The sequence below is a fragment of the Cololabis saira genome, chromosome 3 (assembly GCF_033807715.1).
Source record: "Cololabis saira isolate AMF1-May2022 chromosome 3, fColSai1.1, whole genome shotgun sequence".
Taxonomy (NCBI): domain Eukaryota; kingdom Metazoa; phylum Chordata; class Actinopteri; order Beloniformes; family Belonidae; genus Cololabis; species Cololabis saira.
This window is the reverse complement of record NC_084589.1, coordinates 45,758,423-45,774,839: the sequence shown is the minus strand read 5'-3', so window position 1 is coordinate 45,774,839 and position 16,417 is coordinate 45,758,423. Positions and strand designations below refer to the sequence as shown.

The 16,417-nt window shown below is 44.5% G+C and overlaps 1 protein-coding gene across 1 annotated transcript in view; it reads left to right on the top strand.

The window, feature by feature from the left end:
- Positions 1 to 6,509, top strand: part of LOC133440468 (NACHT, LRR and PYD domains-containing protein 3-like) — a 28,533-nt gene extending 22,024 nt beyond the window's left edge. The window contains exons 10-13 of the mRNA XM_061717727.1: positions 2,299 to 2,472; positions 2,668 to 2,841; positions 4,356 to 4,402; positions 4,533 to 6,509. Coding sequence (XP_061573711.1) covers positions 2,299 to 2,472; positions 2,668 to 2,841; positions 4,356 to 4,402; positions 4,533 to 5,065 — 928 coding nt within the window. The 3' untranslated portion in view covers positions 5,066 to 6,509. The remainder of the gene's footprint in view (positions 1 to 2,298; positions 2,473 to 2,667; positions 2,842 to 4,355; positions 4,403 to 4,532) is intronic.
- Positions 6,510 to 16,417: the final 9,908 nt, after the last annotated feature.

Genomic DNA, 16,417 nt, shown 5'->3' with positions numbered 1-16,417 from the left:
TATATATTGCTCAATAATTGATCAGTATATTCACAATAGGAAGCAATGTCTTCACATGAAAGAGAGGACCAGTCCAAGTTACCAAGATTAGAGTTATTTTCACATTTTACAGTTGCAGGTATGTACTCAGATCTAATAACCATTTTTACAGGAATGTGATCAGAAGTGGATACATCATATAAGATTTCCATGTGTGCCAAAGATGCGTGAGCATCAGCTGTAGAGAGGCAATGGTCTAACCAAGACGTGGTGTGCCAGGCCTCACTTATATGTGTATAGCTTTCGGCTGGCAAGAACTCTCTGCTAGAAAGTATTAAATTATTATCTCTACAGAGATGATTTAGGTGATTAGCAAAAATGTACCTCTTGTCTGAAATGTCTGCATTCATATCCCCAACAATAAAAATATTTGTGAAACACTCATTTTGTAAATAGGAACTAATAAAGGCAAGTTTATTTACATAGTCTTCTTCATTATGATGGCATTCATATGGAGTGTAGATATTTAAAATGATAAATTCCTTATCACGCTGTGTCAAATGTATAGCAATACACCAGTCCACACCAAGCCTAACGACATTTATCGCTGAGTCCAGTTTCTTATTCCACAGAATTGCCACACCTCCTGGAATTCTGCCCCTTTTTATACCCAGGCTGAGGTCAGTGGTTGACTCTCCAACACCATGAAAATTGTCACTGATGGAGTTTAGTCCCTTTAAATCCTGCTTTGCTAGGAACGTTTCCTGTAGGCACAGAATGTCACAGTGCTCCAAGAACTGATCGACAATAATGCGGCGAGCTTTATCCTCAGCACTTTGACCTAAGCGCAGGCCACGACAGTTGTATGACAGGACGCTTATATCCATAGCAACATCAGACTTGGGCGTTCATGCCAATAGCGAGCACACTCGTAGCCCCAGCAAATAGAGTAGCCGCATTAGCACTAGCACCAATGACTCCAGCTTTACGTGGTTCATAAAAACGCCGCACATACGCTCCCTCCGGCCAGAGCTCTGGGTTGTACATATCACCAACTTCTTTGCATTCAGCGGATATTTTAAACGATGCGTATCTGTTGTTTACAGTAACAATCCTTTCACATGACACATCACGTCCAAGTTTATTCTCAAGATGAGCGCGCAGTATTTCAGCGTCTATGTTGGGTGAAAACCTAGTTGCAAAGACACTCACCCGTTTAGTTGTTATCATCTTGATGTTTCCTGCAGCTCCAGTGCCCACAATAGTTTTGCCAGCTTTCTTCTGTCCCAACACAGATTTGCCGGTGCGTAATCCCTGTTGGGCATCCTCTGTGCGCTTCCGTTGCCCCTTTTTCACAACTTGGCTCCACTTTGGAGACCCAGGCGAGTGCGTCGTTAATCCAGAGCTAACTGCTGGTGTAGCACTCTCCACTGTTAGAAGCAGCGGTCCCTGTGCCTCTCCTCGGCGTCTGTCATCTGAAGTTTCAGTCACCTCCGTTGAGCCGTCAGCGCTTCCAACAGCCGCTGAGTTGGTAGCATGCGCGGCACTAGCATTCTCTGCGTCCAGCCGCCTCACCGGCGCAACGAAGCCAGCACGGCCGTGGTCAGCGTGCTGCTCCAGGGCACAAACCCGACGGTTCACGTCCGCCGTGACTGCACGCAAACCTTTGCTCGTTTCAGTCTGCAGGTGTAACGCATGTTTCATGGCAGATACCTCAGTGTGTAGCTGCTCTACTTTTCGGAGCAAGCCGCAGACGTCCATGTTAGTAAAAGTCACAGGTGGCAGCTCATCCAAATAGTGAGATACAAATCTCGGAACATTAGAACATTAGTGTAGAGAATCTATGAGGCCTCTATTTTCTTCTTCTCTTCTTCTCTTTTCTCTTCTTTTCTGAGCACCGGACTTGTGCTGACCGGACATTTTGACCATTCTAATGGTTGAATTAAATGATAACGTCAAATTTTGATCAGCGGCCAAACCATTTTTGTGTTGGGGGTTCTTGACCACAAGGACAATTAGGAAGAAAACAAATAACAAGCTTTCATGTAACTCAAATACTACATATTTTTTTTTCCACAAATAGGCATATTTTGAAACATTTTGAAAAATGATTCCATAATCAGGAATTAAAAAAAAAAAAAAAAGAAAAAAAAAATTATTCAGTTCTGTCTGTCTTTAATTACTGCATTTAAATTATTTAATATTAAGTCATTTTTTTAAATGTTTTTATTTTAAGCACTTTCAGTTGTCTTGTACATGAAATGTTATACACAAACTTTCCTAAATAACCTCATCATTTCTCTTTAATCTGCTCTGCAGGTTGAGTGACTGTAACCTCTCAGAGGATATATGTGCAGATCTGTCCTCAGTTCTCAGCTCTCAGTCCTCCAGTCTGACAGAACTGGACCTGAGTAACAACCACATGCAGGATTCAGGACTGAAGAAGCTGTGTCCTGGACTGGAGAGTCCACACTGTCACCTGGAGTCTCTCAGGTCAGAATCCACCAAGTGTTCAACTGTTGACCGTTAGAACTGTAGTTGATATTGAAAGATTGTTGATGTGTTTCTGCTGATCCTCTGACTTTTCCTTCAGCACCATCATCAGGTGAACGCGAGGACAGAGTCAGCTTTAGTCTCAGAGCAGTTCTCTCAGAGTCTCTGCATGTGTGTTGTGTTGTGTGTCTGCAGGCTGTCAGGCTGTCTGATCTCAGAGGAAGGCTGTGTTTCTCTGGTCTCAGCTCTGACCTCCAACCCCTCCCACCTGAGAGAGCTCGACCTGAGCTACAACCATCCAGGAGAGTCAGCAGTGAAGCTTTTGTCTGCTGGACTGAAGGATCCCCGCTGGAGACTGGACACTCTCAGGTATGAAGACAGAAGGACATCAGTGTTCCTGACTCCTTTTACTCAGTGTTCCTAAGTAAAATACAGATACCTGCACCCGACATATTGATGCTAGTCCTCTTAGAGGAAGGTATAAATTACAAAATTCAATTCAATTCAAATCAATTCAATTCAATTCAATTCAATTCAATTCACTCACTCATCATCTCACTCACTCATCTTCTCCCGCTTTTCCGTTACCGGGTCGCGGGGGCAGCAGCCTCAGCAGGGATGCCCAGACTTCCCTCACCCCAGACACTTCCTCCAGCTCTTCCTCCAGCTCCTCCGGGGGGAGTCCGAGGCGTTCCAAGGCCAGCCGAGAGACATAGTCTCTCCAGCGTGTCCTGGGTCTTCCCCGGGGTCTCCTCCCGGTGGGACATGCCTGGAACACCTCCCTAGGGAGGCGTCCAGGAGGCATCCGGTACAGATGCCCAAGCCACCTCAGCTGACTCCTCTCAACGTGAAGGAGCAGCGGCTCGACTCCGAGCTCCTCCCGGGTGACCGAACTCCTCACCCTATCTCTAAGGGAGCGTCCAGCCACCCTGCGGAGGAAACTCATCTCGGCCGCTTGTATCCGCGATCTTGTCCTTTCGGTCACTACCCAAAGTTCATGACCATAGGTGAGGGTAGGGGCGTAGATTGACCGGTAAATCGAGAGCTTCGCCTTTCGACTCAGCTCCCTCTTCACCACGACGGTCCAGTACATCGACCGCATTACTGCGGACGCTGCACCGATCCGTCTGTCAATCTCACGCTCCATTGTTCCCTCACTCGTGAACAAGACCCAGAGATACTTGAACTCCTCTACCTGAGGCAGGACTTCTCCACCCACCCGGAGAAGGCATGCCACCCTTTTCTGGTCGAGAACCATGGCCTCGGTCTTGGAGGTGCTGATTCTCATCCCTGCCGCGTCGCACTCGGCCGCAAACCGCCCCAGCACATGCTGGAGGTCCCGGTCTGATGAAGCCAACAGGACAACATCATCTGCAAAAAGCAGAGATGAAATCCTGAGGTTCCCAAACCGGATCCCCTCCGGCCCCTGGCTGCGCCTAGAAATCCTGTCCATAAAAATTATGAACAGGACCGGTGACAAATAAAAAAACAATTCAATTCAATTCAATTCAATTCAATTGGGGGGGTGGGGGTGGGGGGGTGGGGTGCAGGCCAGCACGCAGCTCCCGAGGCTCCGGCCTGCAAACATGCACAAAAGAGGAAGAAGGGGGCAAGCACAAGAAACTACTGGAACAATGGACTAAATGATGGCTATGAGATACTTAAAATAAAAATGGCAATGGAGAAGAGAGGAAGGGAAGAGGAGAGGAGAAGAAGGGTGAGAGGCACTGCCCAGTGGGTCATGTTGGTGCCGCCCTGCAACATAGGCATTCAAGTGCATCTGTCCAAGCGTTGGACTGTTCCTTCATCAGTGTGTGAGAGCCATGTAATGTCCATATTTTCTGAAAGAGACTGTGCTGGTCTGACCCCCCTCCTCCTTTCAGGGTGGAGCCTGCTGGACAACAATGGTTGACACCAGATCTGAGGAAGTGTAAGTATGTTTTTATTTCATTCACACATTCATCCATCTTCACACTGACACATCACTCATTCATGAGTCCATCAATGATCAATGACAGATCAATAATAACTGCAGCTGGGTTGTTTGTTCTCTCCTTCAGATTCCTGTCAACTCACCATTGACACAAACACAGTCAACAAACACATCAATCTGTCTGACAACAACAGGAAGATGATGTTTGTCTGGGGGTATCAGTCATATCCGGATCATCCAGACAGGTTTGATTCCTGGTACCAGCTACTGTGTAGAGAAGTTCTGACGGGTCGCTGTTACTGGGAGGTCCAGTGGAGAAGAAAAGTTTCTGTATCAGTGAGTTACAGAACAATCAGCAGGAAAGGAGACTCTGATGACTGTAGGTTTGGAATGAACGATCATTCCTGGAGTCTGGAATGTTCTGATGATGGTCGGTACCAAGTCTGGCACAATAACAGAGTAACATCATCCTCCTCCTCTTCCTCAGTCTCTGACAGAGTAGCAGTGTATGTGGACGTTCCTGCTGGAACTCTGTCCTTCTACAGCGTCTCCTCTGACAGACTGATCCACCTCCACACCTTCAACACCACATTCACTGAACCCCTCTCTCCTGGGTTCAGGTTCGGGTTCAATCCTGGTTCTTCAGTGTTTCTGTATTGAGTTCAGTCTCAAGAGTCTCCTCCTGTCAGAGAAACTGTCTCTGTTGGACGGATAGTTGAGTCTGTACATGTCTGTCTCTGTTTCCATCAGATCACCTGAATCACATGTTGGTGAAACTGTTCTGAATGATTCCTTGGAAACTTCTTCCTCTTCCAGTCCTTTAAAGGTGGAAGCTGCCGTTATTCCAGGATCCACATGTTGTTCTTCTGTCTGTTTCCAGTCAGAGCTTCACGGTGAACAGCAGCATGTTGTTTCTCTGCAGCTCAGTTCAGCTGAGATCATTCACTTCATGTCAGCTGCAGTTAGTTTGCTGCACATGTGACCAACTGTGATGTCAGAGAGGAATCACTGAGCTGCAATCAGCCGAGATGAAGTTACAACCTGCTGACAGATCTGAGCACAAGGTTGCTGTGCAGCCAGGGTTCATCCTGGTCTTTATTCACACCCACTTCCTGTTCCAACCAGGACGTCACTACTGGACTGTCAGGTTTCTGTCATGGTAAATGGTTTGTCTATGTGTGAGCTCTCACCAAGATGAATAAGATGATCCATCCATCATCTACAATTGCTTCTTAATGTTCAGGGTCCCGGGGGTCGGCCTTGTTGATTTTACACTGTACTAAGAAGGGTTATTTTTTGAATAAAATTCCCTTTTGATGACAATATTTGATATCCACTCATTAAAAGCGCTGCCTCAACATTTCCTCAAAATAATTATCAAATTTATTTATCATGCTACAAAACATATTTCAGAATGAAACATTTTTTATTCTTAAATCAGTTTAATTTTTTCCAATTTTCATATGATCACTTCCGTAAAATTTTAGTAGCAAATCATGAACATCTTCAAATCAAGTCCCATTTATATGAAACTCAACCACCATAACACTTTTAGCAAATCATGAAGTCCCACATCTGTAGAAATGATCAGGTATAAAAATAATCAGAACTTCAAAATCCTCACATTTGTACTAATAATAAAAGATGTAGCACTGGTCTGAAGGTTTTCATGACAGAGTGGTTGATTTAAGAACATCCAGCCACCAGGGGGGGCTGCTGCACTTGATCTCACTGAGTGCCGCTTATCGTGTGGCAGAAGAAGAGAGACAATGATGAGAATGGTGTCCTCCTACCGGAGGAGAGGACACCAGGCCCCTCCATCCCAACCTCCCATGTTCCCTTCACCACCGGGAACACGTCATCCACAGCCCGGAGACCAGTAAAGGCAGCCTCTGTCACCACCACCCTTGCAGGCCATACCGCCCCTTCAGCAAGGGAGCACCGCCCGCAGTAAAACACAATTAAGTTTAGACAGGAGTTAGAACCAAGGTCATATGTTCTCATTGTAAATGTTCATCAATGTCAATATAAAAACGATTTCTCAGAATCAGTTGTATAATATCCAAATATGTGTGTTCTTTATCTAGAAAACCCCAAAACAATTATAATACATTAAAAGGTTTGAAATGTTATCTTGTTTAATAATAATTATTATAAAAGACAAGATCCACAGCAATGGTACATTACATTAATGAGACGAAGAAAAAATATTGTGGTTTAATGAATGAATATTAATGACCGTGTGTGTGTGTGTGTGTGTGTGTGTGTGTGTGCGTGTGTGTGTGTGTGAAACAGAGAGTTTTTTTGATTTTTTCAAACCACTTTTATTTACTGAAAAACATGTCCAACCAAACACACAGACAAAAACTTTCAGTAGAAACAAAAACAATACAAAACCAATAAATTTCAACTCAGAATATTTCCAAAGAGCTGCATGCTGCCCTCCACTGAACACAGCACCTTGTCAACACACCACATGTCATTAAACTCCTTTATGTTGTTAGTCAGACAGTAGAAATAAAATAAATTAAAAACAATTGACATTTAGATTTTTTCGTTTTACTGCGCCTGACACATAAAATGAACACCTGGGGCCAAATCCACAAAAGGATTGCGCGGCTTTTGCGGCCGCTAAACCGGTGCAAATGAGACAAAAAGAGAGCGTCTAATTCACAAAGCACCCGCAAAGGGCGAATTGCTCCACAAACTGCGCTGCCAAGCAAATAGTGGCAGTCTGCGCCAGTGCCATTTGCATGCATGCAAATTAGGTAATATTCATACATTCGGCGCAAAATTGCCCCCTTTCTATGCAAATAAGCCTCATTGCAAAAAGCGCCTAATTCACAAAGGCCAGCGGTATTTGCCACACGCAAAAATAGCGGAGCAAATACCGTCTTTCAGAAGCGTGTATTAAAACTGCGCGCAAACTCACTACTCACTCCCCATCTCTCTGTTTCTCTCTCTCTCTTCAATGTCATTCAAGCCTGTGTGATACTGAATGATATTAAGGGTGAAATCTATAGTCAGACATGACTGTAGACCAGCCTTTCTCAAACTGTGGTACTCCCTCTAGTGGTACGGCACGCAAAATAATCAAATACTAAAAAAAAAAAATAATAATTTAAAAGGTGAAAGCGGAATTTTCACAAATGGAAACTTTATTGTTAAAAAAATAAAATATGAGTTGTATATAAATAACATTTATGCACTATTTAAGCCGGATCTACCCGGCAGATGCTGAACGCTGCCCCGGAGCCACACCGGGCGCCCGGGAGCAGCGCTGCTTGAGCAGCGCGCATCACGGCGGCTTTAACGGGGGAATCTGACCGGTTCCAACCGGCCGGGGCCGCAGGAACCGGCCTGGACTGGTAGCAGGGACTCCCGGGGACCGACCAGCGGAATTTCAGCCGGATCTACCCGGCGGATGCTGCGCGACGGGCGCTGCAGCCCCGCGGCGGGTGCACAGATCGGCTCCGGAGCGCATCCGCGGCGCATCGCCCATTAACGGGGATCAAACCGACAGATTTGCCTGAAAATCTCGGAGGATGAAGCTGGTCCAGCCTGGGACGGACCCCCGAGGACCCAGCTCCCAAACCACCCGGGAACCTGGATGATTTAACCTGGATCCGCTCCGCCGCGGCGCCGCATCCGACTGGCTGAAGGAAGCACCGCTCCAGCAGCGGAGAGAGCTGGTTGTGGGCATGGTTTCAGCAGCGGAGGAGACCGAGGGCGTGGTTTGCATTTTGGTGACGTAAAGAAAATGCACCAATCCAAACGGCCCGTAGAAACCACATGACACTGGGGGATTCATTGGGCGGGGGAGAGCAGACCTTCCAGCAATATTCCCGCCGCTGCAGACGATAACAAGGATTTTAAAAATGAAGCGTTCAACAAAACTATTGTCGTGGCTTAAATCAACAAAAACAGATGTGCAACCGGAGACAACAAGAACCGAAGAGGAGGACGTGTGTGAGCCTAGCACAAGCGCGAACAGTGACGCCAGTACCAGCCGCCCCACAACACCTGCTACTGTTAGGCCTACCAAAAAACGACAAAAAACAGTAAGGAGATATGACGAGAACTACATCAAATTTGGATTTATTTGTAGCGGAACAGAGGAAGAGCCCAGACCGCAGTGTGTGCTGTGTGGTGACCTGCTGTCCAATGAATCAATGAAACCCTCGCATCTCACCCGGCATCTAACAACCAAACACCCGGCACTTGCGGACAAACCAGTGAGTTTTTTTTTACGAAAACGTGAAGGACTGAAGCAGTCAAAGTCCGCGATTCAGTCCTATGGTACACCCACAAGCAAAGCACAGGAAGCATCATATCGTGCCAGCTTCCAGATCGCCAGAGCCGGTAAGCCTCACACAATTGGAGAAGAGCTGTGTTTACCATTAGCCAAAGAGATTACAAAGATCATGTGTGGAGAAGATGCTGCCAAGAAGTTAAACTTCGTGCCGCTTTCAAACGACAGTATCAAGAAGAATAACAGACATGGCCAACGATGTTAAAAACATACTGATTGAACGCGTTAAAAAAAGCCGATATTTTTCCATACAGCTTGATGAGACAACAGACGTCGCAGATTTAGCACAATTATTGGTTTACGTGCGATATGAAAATGACGGTGCAGCTACGGAGGATTTGTTGTTTTGTCAACCACTTCAGACCAGAACTACAGCAGACCAAATATTCCAACTACTAAATGAGTTTATGCAAGAGAACGGACTGGACTGGAAAAGGTGTGTGGGTGTGTGTACGGATGGAGCAAGAGCAATGACTGGCCGTAATAGCGGGGTAGTGGCTCGCATCCGAGAGGTGGCGCCCGAGATGCGCTGGACTCACTGCAGCATCCATCGTGAGGCGCTGGCAGTGAAGAGGATGCCTGAAGAGCTTAAGTCTGTGCTGGATTCAGCTGTAAAAACGGTGAACTTCATCTAGGCCAGACCAATGAATGCTCGGTTATTTCACGTGCTCTGTGAGGAGATGGGAAGTGAGCATGTCCAGCTTTTACTTCATACTGAAGTAAGATGGCTCTCAAGGGGGAAGGTGCTTTCGAGGCTGTTTGAACTACACAGAGAGGTGTATCTGTTCTTGCAAGGAACGACCTCCCCCTTCGCAGACCTTTTTGAGGAACCAGTGTGGCTCTGCCAGTTGGCCTACCTGTCAGACATTTTCTCTCGTTTAAATGAACTCAACTTGGGACTACAGGGACTCTCTGTAAATGTTTTTGGTGTGCAGGACAAAATCAATGCACTGATAAAAAAAACTTGAGTTATTTGAAATCAAAGCCAGAGCAGGTGATGTCTCAGCTTTCCCTGCGTTGGAGAGTTTTTTGTCAGAAAATGACCTGATGCTTGAAGATGGAGTGAGGGAGAACGCTGCACACCTTGCCTCACTCAGAGAACAGTTCTGCAAGTATTTCCCAGGGCTGCACAAAGATGGAGCTGGCAGCTGGATGAGAAATCCCTTCACCATTGACATTACCCACATGGTCTCAGGGGACTTAAATGCTGTTGAGCAGGAGAGTTTGATAGAACTATCTTGTGATGAAACACTGAAGGCTTCTTTCAAAGAGCAAACGTTGTTGGACTTTTGGATAAAGCAGTACAGTGAGTACCCTGTGCTTTCTGACAAAGCAGTGCGCACTCTCCTTCCCTTTGCAACCACCTACCTGTGTGAGAAAGGCTTCTCTTTACTTGTTGTCATAAAAACAAAGTACAGAAGCAGAGTGGAGGCTGACCCCAACCTGAGACTGAAGCTGACCTCCATTGACCCAGACATTCCCCGACTGTGTTCACAGAGGCAAGCACACCCATCACATTAAGCTCATATAAGTGGTCATCATATCTGTGGATGTTTAATTGGAACTCTTATTCTGAATGCTTTTCCACACTTTTTATTCTTAAATCTTATTGTTCTGTCTCTGTGTTTGTCTCTGTTTCAGAAAGGAGTCACTAAAGCTGAGAAACAGCAAGAACTGTAGTCAGGCATAGCCTGTTTTTATTTTTTTGTCTTTTTTTTAAGTGACGTCAGTAAAGTTATAACATTTCAGCACAGCACAGTTTTATTTACATTTTTAAGTACAGTTTCAAATAACATTGAAGATTTGTTTTATATTTATTTTATTACAATGTTTATTTCATTTTCATATGCAGTGCATTTTGATAGATTTTGTACAGTAGTTTATAATTTTCCAATTTTAAACACAGTGTTCCATCTGTGTATGATTGTTACAGTTGTCAACAGTATAAAATAAACTTGTTAAATAAAACTTTCAAAATGTTTTTCATGAAAACTTTGACTTACTCCGCTACTGTACTTTAATGTTGGTCATTAGGTGGTGTTGCAGCCATTATACATGTTTGATCATTAATAGTTTGTTGTTTATTTAGTTGTTTTCACATATTGAACGCTAGGTGGTGTATGGGTGCAAGAGGTGATTTAGGTGCGCTCACAGGTGCAGGTGTAACCGATTGCAGGTGATTGAGACCGGGATGAGCTCACAGTTTGTGACCGTGTAGCCATGCACACTTGGATCATGTTTACTGGAATAAACAGAATGTGTAATTGAGTTCACGCGTCAAAACTTCTATGTCTTGGTAAAGCAATCCCTGAAGGACTTTTGAGTAGCAATCGTCATAACAAAAAGTCACAAACTCGCTAAGAAGAAGCGCGTGAGATTTGTCAATGGGACAATTGTAAATGGTGAAGCAGCGCTACTAGGAGACTGCTGCAATTGGATCGAGCTGGATCTGATGCGGTGCCGCTTGACTGGAACCGAGCCGCACCGGGCGATCAGCTGACAAGCGGAGTTTGAAATGGATTACTTTCGTTACAATCCGTGAGTAAAAAAAAAAAAAAAAAGGAAAAGGACAAACAGGTCAGTGGGACATCACTACAACCAGCGCAACTGTCAAGCTGTGAGTACTACCGTTTTTCTACAAATACCGACGCACAATGGATGATGAACTGCAAAGTGAAAAAGCGCTTTCTGAACCTAATCCAATGGACAATGAAGTCGATGGTAATAAAGGGCAGAGTGAGAACATCAAAGCGCATTTAAACGGCGATTCATCTGCAAAAAATATGGAAACATATCCGGAGACAGGAACAACTACAAAACGTGCACGGCAACTCACAGCAAAAGCATTGATGGATAAATTAGACAATCTGCAAAAATCAAGAAAAGCTCAATTAAATAAAGCAAGCAAACTAAAGGCGATTATTGCTGAACTAATGACTGACAGAGAATGTGAAAAAGAAGTGAAATGCACATTTGATAAGTACAAGTGGATGTGTAATGAAGCAAAAAAAATGCAGGACACTTTGTTGGGTTTGTTGCCAGCTGAAGAAGCTGAAAAACATGAAATATGGTTTAAAGCCAAGATGCTCAGTGTAAATGAATTTGTGGATGAGGTTAACAAATGGTTGAGTGATTGTGATGTTGCTGTTGGTGATGATGAAAATGATGTTGCTGTTGGTGATGATGAAAATGTTGTTGCTGTTGGTGATGATGAAAATGATGATGCTGAAATTGAGTGTGAGCTGCAGCCTCATGACAGTATATCACATGTTGGAAATAAAGATACATCCTACAAATCATCAAGTCATGGAAGCAAACACAGCTCAAAGAGTGGTCGTTCATCTGCTATCTCATCCAAACGCAGCTCAAAGAGTGGTCGTTCATCTGCTATCTCATCCAAACGCATTCAAGCTGAAGCAGAAAAAGCTGCACTTGAGGCCCGTGTTGCTGCTTTGCAGAAAAAACATGATTTGGAGGAACAAGCTGAGCAGCTACGGAGGAAAAGGGAACAGCTTAAACTTGACACAGAAATCGCAGCTTCCACTGCTAAACTAGCAGTGTTAATGAGCAACCATGGACAAAGTACAGGAACAAGTGGGATGGAATCATATACAAGGAAAGGTGCAAGACCTAAGAAAAAATATACACCTTTAAATCCTGATGCCAAAGATTTTAATCCCTTACCAGAGGCTGCAAGGAAAAACAGTGACTTGTTAATAAAACAGAAAAATGTGCAAGTTCTTTCACAACCATGTCAACCTAAAGTACCTAAAGCAGAAACCAATATCAGAATTCCAAGCACATGGAGCAGCAACACAACCGTTGGATTCAAGTCTGTATATACCATCTTATGTCCAGGACAATAATTTCTACAGTCTATTACATAAACAAAACCAGATAACGGAGCTTCTGGTGCAACAGCAAAGTTCAAATTCCCTGCCATTAAGAGAAATTCCAGTTTTTGATGGAGATCCTCTTTCTTACAGAGCATTCATCAGAGCCTTTCAGCATTGTGTGGGAGAAAAGACCAACAGCAAGGGAGATTGCCTGTACTTCCTTCAGCAGTACACGAGAGGACAGCCACAACAACAAAGGCAAAGGCTGACAAAGGCTATACAAGAGCAATGGAGTTGCTGCAGGAGCACTTTGGAAACGAGTTGAAGATCACTGCTGCATATGTGGAAAAGGTGCTTGGATGGCCTTCAGTAAAGGCTGAAGATGTCAAAGGTCTGCAAGCTTATTCACTCTATCTGCGTGAGTGCTGCAACGCAATGGAAGAGTTGGAATACATCAAGGAGCTTGATATGCCATCAAACATGCGAGCTGTAATCCAAAAGCTTCCTTACAAGTTGAAGGAAAAATGGAGAACAAGAGCAAGTGAATTATTGGAGCGCAATCAGCGTAGAGCTTGTTTTCTGGACATTGTAAACTTCGTTGAAAGACAAGTAAAAATTGCATCTGATCCCATCTTTGGAGATTTGCAAGACAGCAACTATGTAAAATCAAGCCATATTGGGGACAAGAACAAACTACAGGCAAGGACAAAGATCAGGGGAAACAGTTTTTCCACAACTGTTGTAACAGCAGATCAGAGAACAGCTCAAGACCTGGCAGTGAACACCAAAGCCAAGAGACAAAGTGGTCAGCCCACAAAATCAAAATTGTGTCTGTGTTGCTCTTGTGATCATGGGTTGGAACAATGCCCCCTGCTGGAGAAGAAGACGCATAGGGAAAAGATTAGCTTTCTGAAGGAGAAAGGCATCTGCTTCGGTTGCTTATGCAGTGGGCATATGAGCAAAGATTGCGAGAGGCACATGACTTGCAAAGTTTGCAGCCAAAAGCATCCTAGTGTTCTTCACATCAGTAAGAAAGAAAAGCACACAGACACAGACGCATTACAGGAAAATCTGGTAGACAATACTCTGGTCTCTACTTGTGGACATACAGGAGCCGGTAGCAGTGATGGCATTCTTAGTATCCTCCCAGTGCAAGTAAAGGCTTCTAAAGGTGATAAAATCATTCACACATATGCGTTTTTGGATCCAGGAAGCACATCAACCTTTTGCTCCGAAAGCTTGATGAGGAAGTTGAAGACGAATGGAAGGAGAACTACAGTTCAACTGCGTACAATGGCTTCAGACCAGAGAGTACCAAGCTTTATTCTTCAAGGCTTGGAGATTGCTGGTTATTGTGACAAACAATTTCATTACCTTCCAGAAGTCCTAACTCAGAAGAAAATGCCTGTGTCCACGTGTAATATCATCTCAGATGAACAGTTGGCAAGGTGGCCATATTTGAATGGCATACATGTTCCCCACATCAAAGCTGAAGTGGACTTGCTTATTGGCACTAATGCTTCCAAGTTAATGGAACCCCGGGAAGTCATTAATAGTGTCGGAGAAGGTCCGTATGCCATTAAAACCCTGTTGGGATGGGTAATTAATGGACCTCTTCAAAGAAGTAGTGGAGAGCAGAGTGGTTGCCCTGCAGCATCTGTGCACAGGATTGCTGTTGACAGATTGGAAGAGTTGCTTATCACTCGGTACAATCATGATTTTAACGAGAGAACCTCAGATGAGCAAGAAGAAATGTCCAGAGAAGAAAAGAGGTTTATGGATATTGTTGCTAGCTCAGTCCAGCTGCAGGATCAGCACTACAAGATGAAGCTTCCATTTAGGACTGATGCTATTGTGCTTCCAAATAACCTCAGTGTTGCTGAACAACGCATCCGTGGGCTGAAAAACAGGCTTCTGAGGGATCAAGCCTTTCATGGTCTTGTACCTCAAGTTTTCCAACTCCAGTGGAGGAAGTGGTTGGCTGACCTCGAAAGGGTGACAGACTTTAAGGTCAGTCGATGCTTTAAACAAAAGAACTTTGGACAGCCCACAAGTGTTCAGCTACATCACTTTGCTGATGCCAGCCAGGGCGGCTATGGTACCGTCAGTTACATCAGGATGCAAAGTGGAGGGAGTATTCATGTCGCTTTTGTGCTTGGCAAGGCTAGAGTGGCACCTTTGAAGCAGATGACAATACCCCGCATGGAGCTCACAGCTGCTGTTCTTGCAGTCCGGATTGATAAGATGCTTCAAGCTGAGCTGCAACTGAAACTGGAGAAGTCTGTATTTTGGACAGACAGCACCTCAGTCCTCAAGTACATCAGAAATGAGGACAAACGATTTCACATCTTTGTTGCCAATAGAATATCTACCATCAGAGAATCATCAGATGTCTCACAGTGGAGGTATGTCCATACTGCACAAAATCCAGCAGATGATGCCTCAAGAGGACTGAGGGCGGAACAACTGCTGAATCCAAACAGATGGATTGAAGGACCAGACTTTCTCAGAAAAGCAGAGGACAACTGGCCAATTAACATATTGGATTCTGACATTGTTGAGGGTGATCCAGAGGTAAAGAGGGATCTCATGGTGAATGCTGTTGTGGTGAAAGACATTGCAAATCCCACTCATCAGTTGATGACCTATTTTTTAGATTGGAAGAAGCTAAAAGTTTCAGTTGCATGGTTTGTGAAGCTGAGGAGGACTCTACTGGAGTTGAGTCAGAAAAGGAAGTTTTTGCTGGAAAAAGGAGATACTCAAGCTGATGTGGAGCATGAAATGCAACAGCTGAAAAGAACACTGGGTGGACAGAACTTGTCTGTTGATGATCTCAATGCAGCAGAAACAACCATCATTCGTTTCAGTCAGCAGGAAAAGTTTCACAGTGAAATTGAAGCCTTGACATCTGGCAGGTCTGGAGTGAAAAGAGAGAGCACTAGACTGTGCTCATACTGTTGTGTCAGGAGACGCTGGAAACAAGTGCAGTACATCTCGGACCTTTTTTGGAAAAGATGGATACGAGAGTATTTGCCTTTGCTACAAGAGCGTCACAAGAGGAACAAAGAAAGGAGAAATCTTGTTCCAGGAGACATCGTTTTGGTAGCTGACTCTACCGCTCCCCGCAGTTCTTGGCTGCTGGGCAGAGTTCAGGTCACCTTTGCAGACAAACAAGGACATGTACGGTCTGCACGTGTCAAGACAAAGACTAATGTGTTGGAAAGGCCGATCACAAAACTGTGTCTCTTGCAAGCAGCACCGTAAGAGTGTTTCTTGGACTGTCTTTAAATGCGAGGTCCCAACGGTTGGTCAAGTACTAGTGACCTCTGACCTCAGAACTGGTTTGATGGCTTATCCTAAATGAACTTTAAGGAACATGGACATGGACATGGACTATAAACTTCATAAACATGAACAATATTGTCTGTATTGCTGTATAATGGTTTGCTTGTTTGATTGGAATTGTTATGTCTAGCCATTGAACAATTAGGAGCCGGTGTGTTGCAGCCATTATACATGTTTGATCATTAATAGTTTGTTGTTTATTTAGTTGTTTTCACATATTGAACGCTAGGTGGTGTATGGGTGCAAGAGGTGATTTAGGTGCGCTCACAGGTGCAGGTGTAACTGATTGCAGGTGATTGAGACCGGGATGAGCTCACAGTTTGTGACCGTGTAGCCATGCACACTTGGATCATGTTTACTGGAATAAACAGAATGTGTAATTGAGTTCACGCGTCAAAACTTCTATGTCTTGGTAAAGCAATCCCTGAAGGACTTTTGAGTAGCAATCGTCATAACAGGTGGTACTTGGAGAGCAAATTATTTTCTCAGGTGGTACCAAGTGTAAAAAGTTTGAGAACC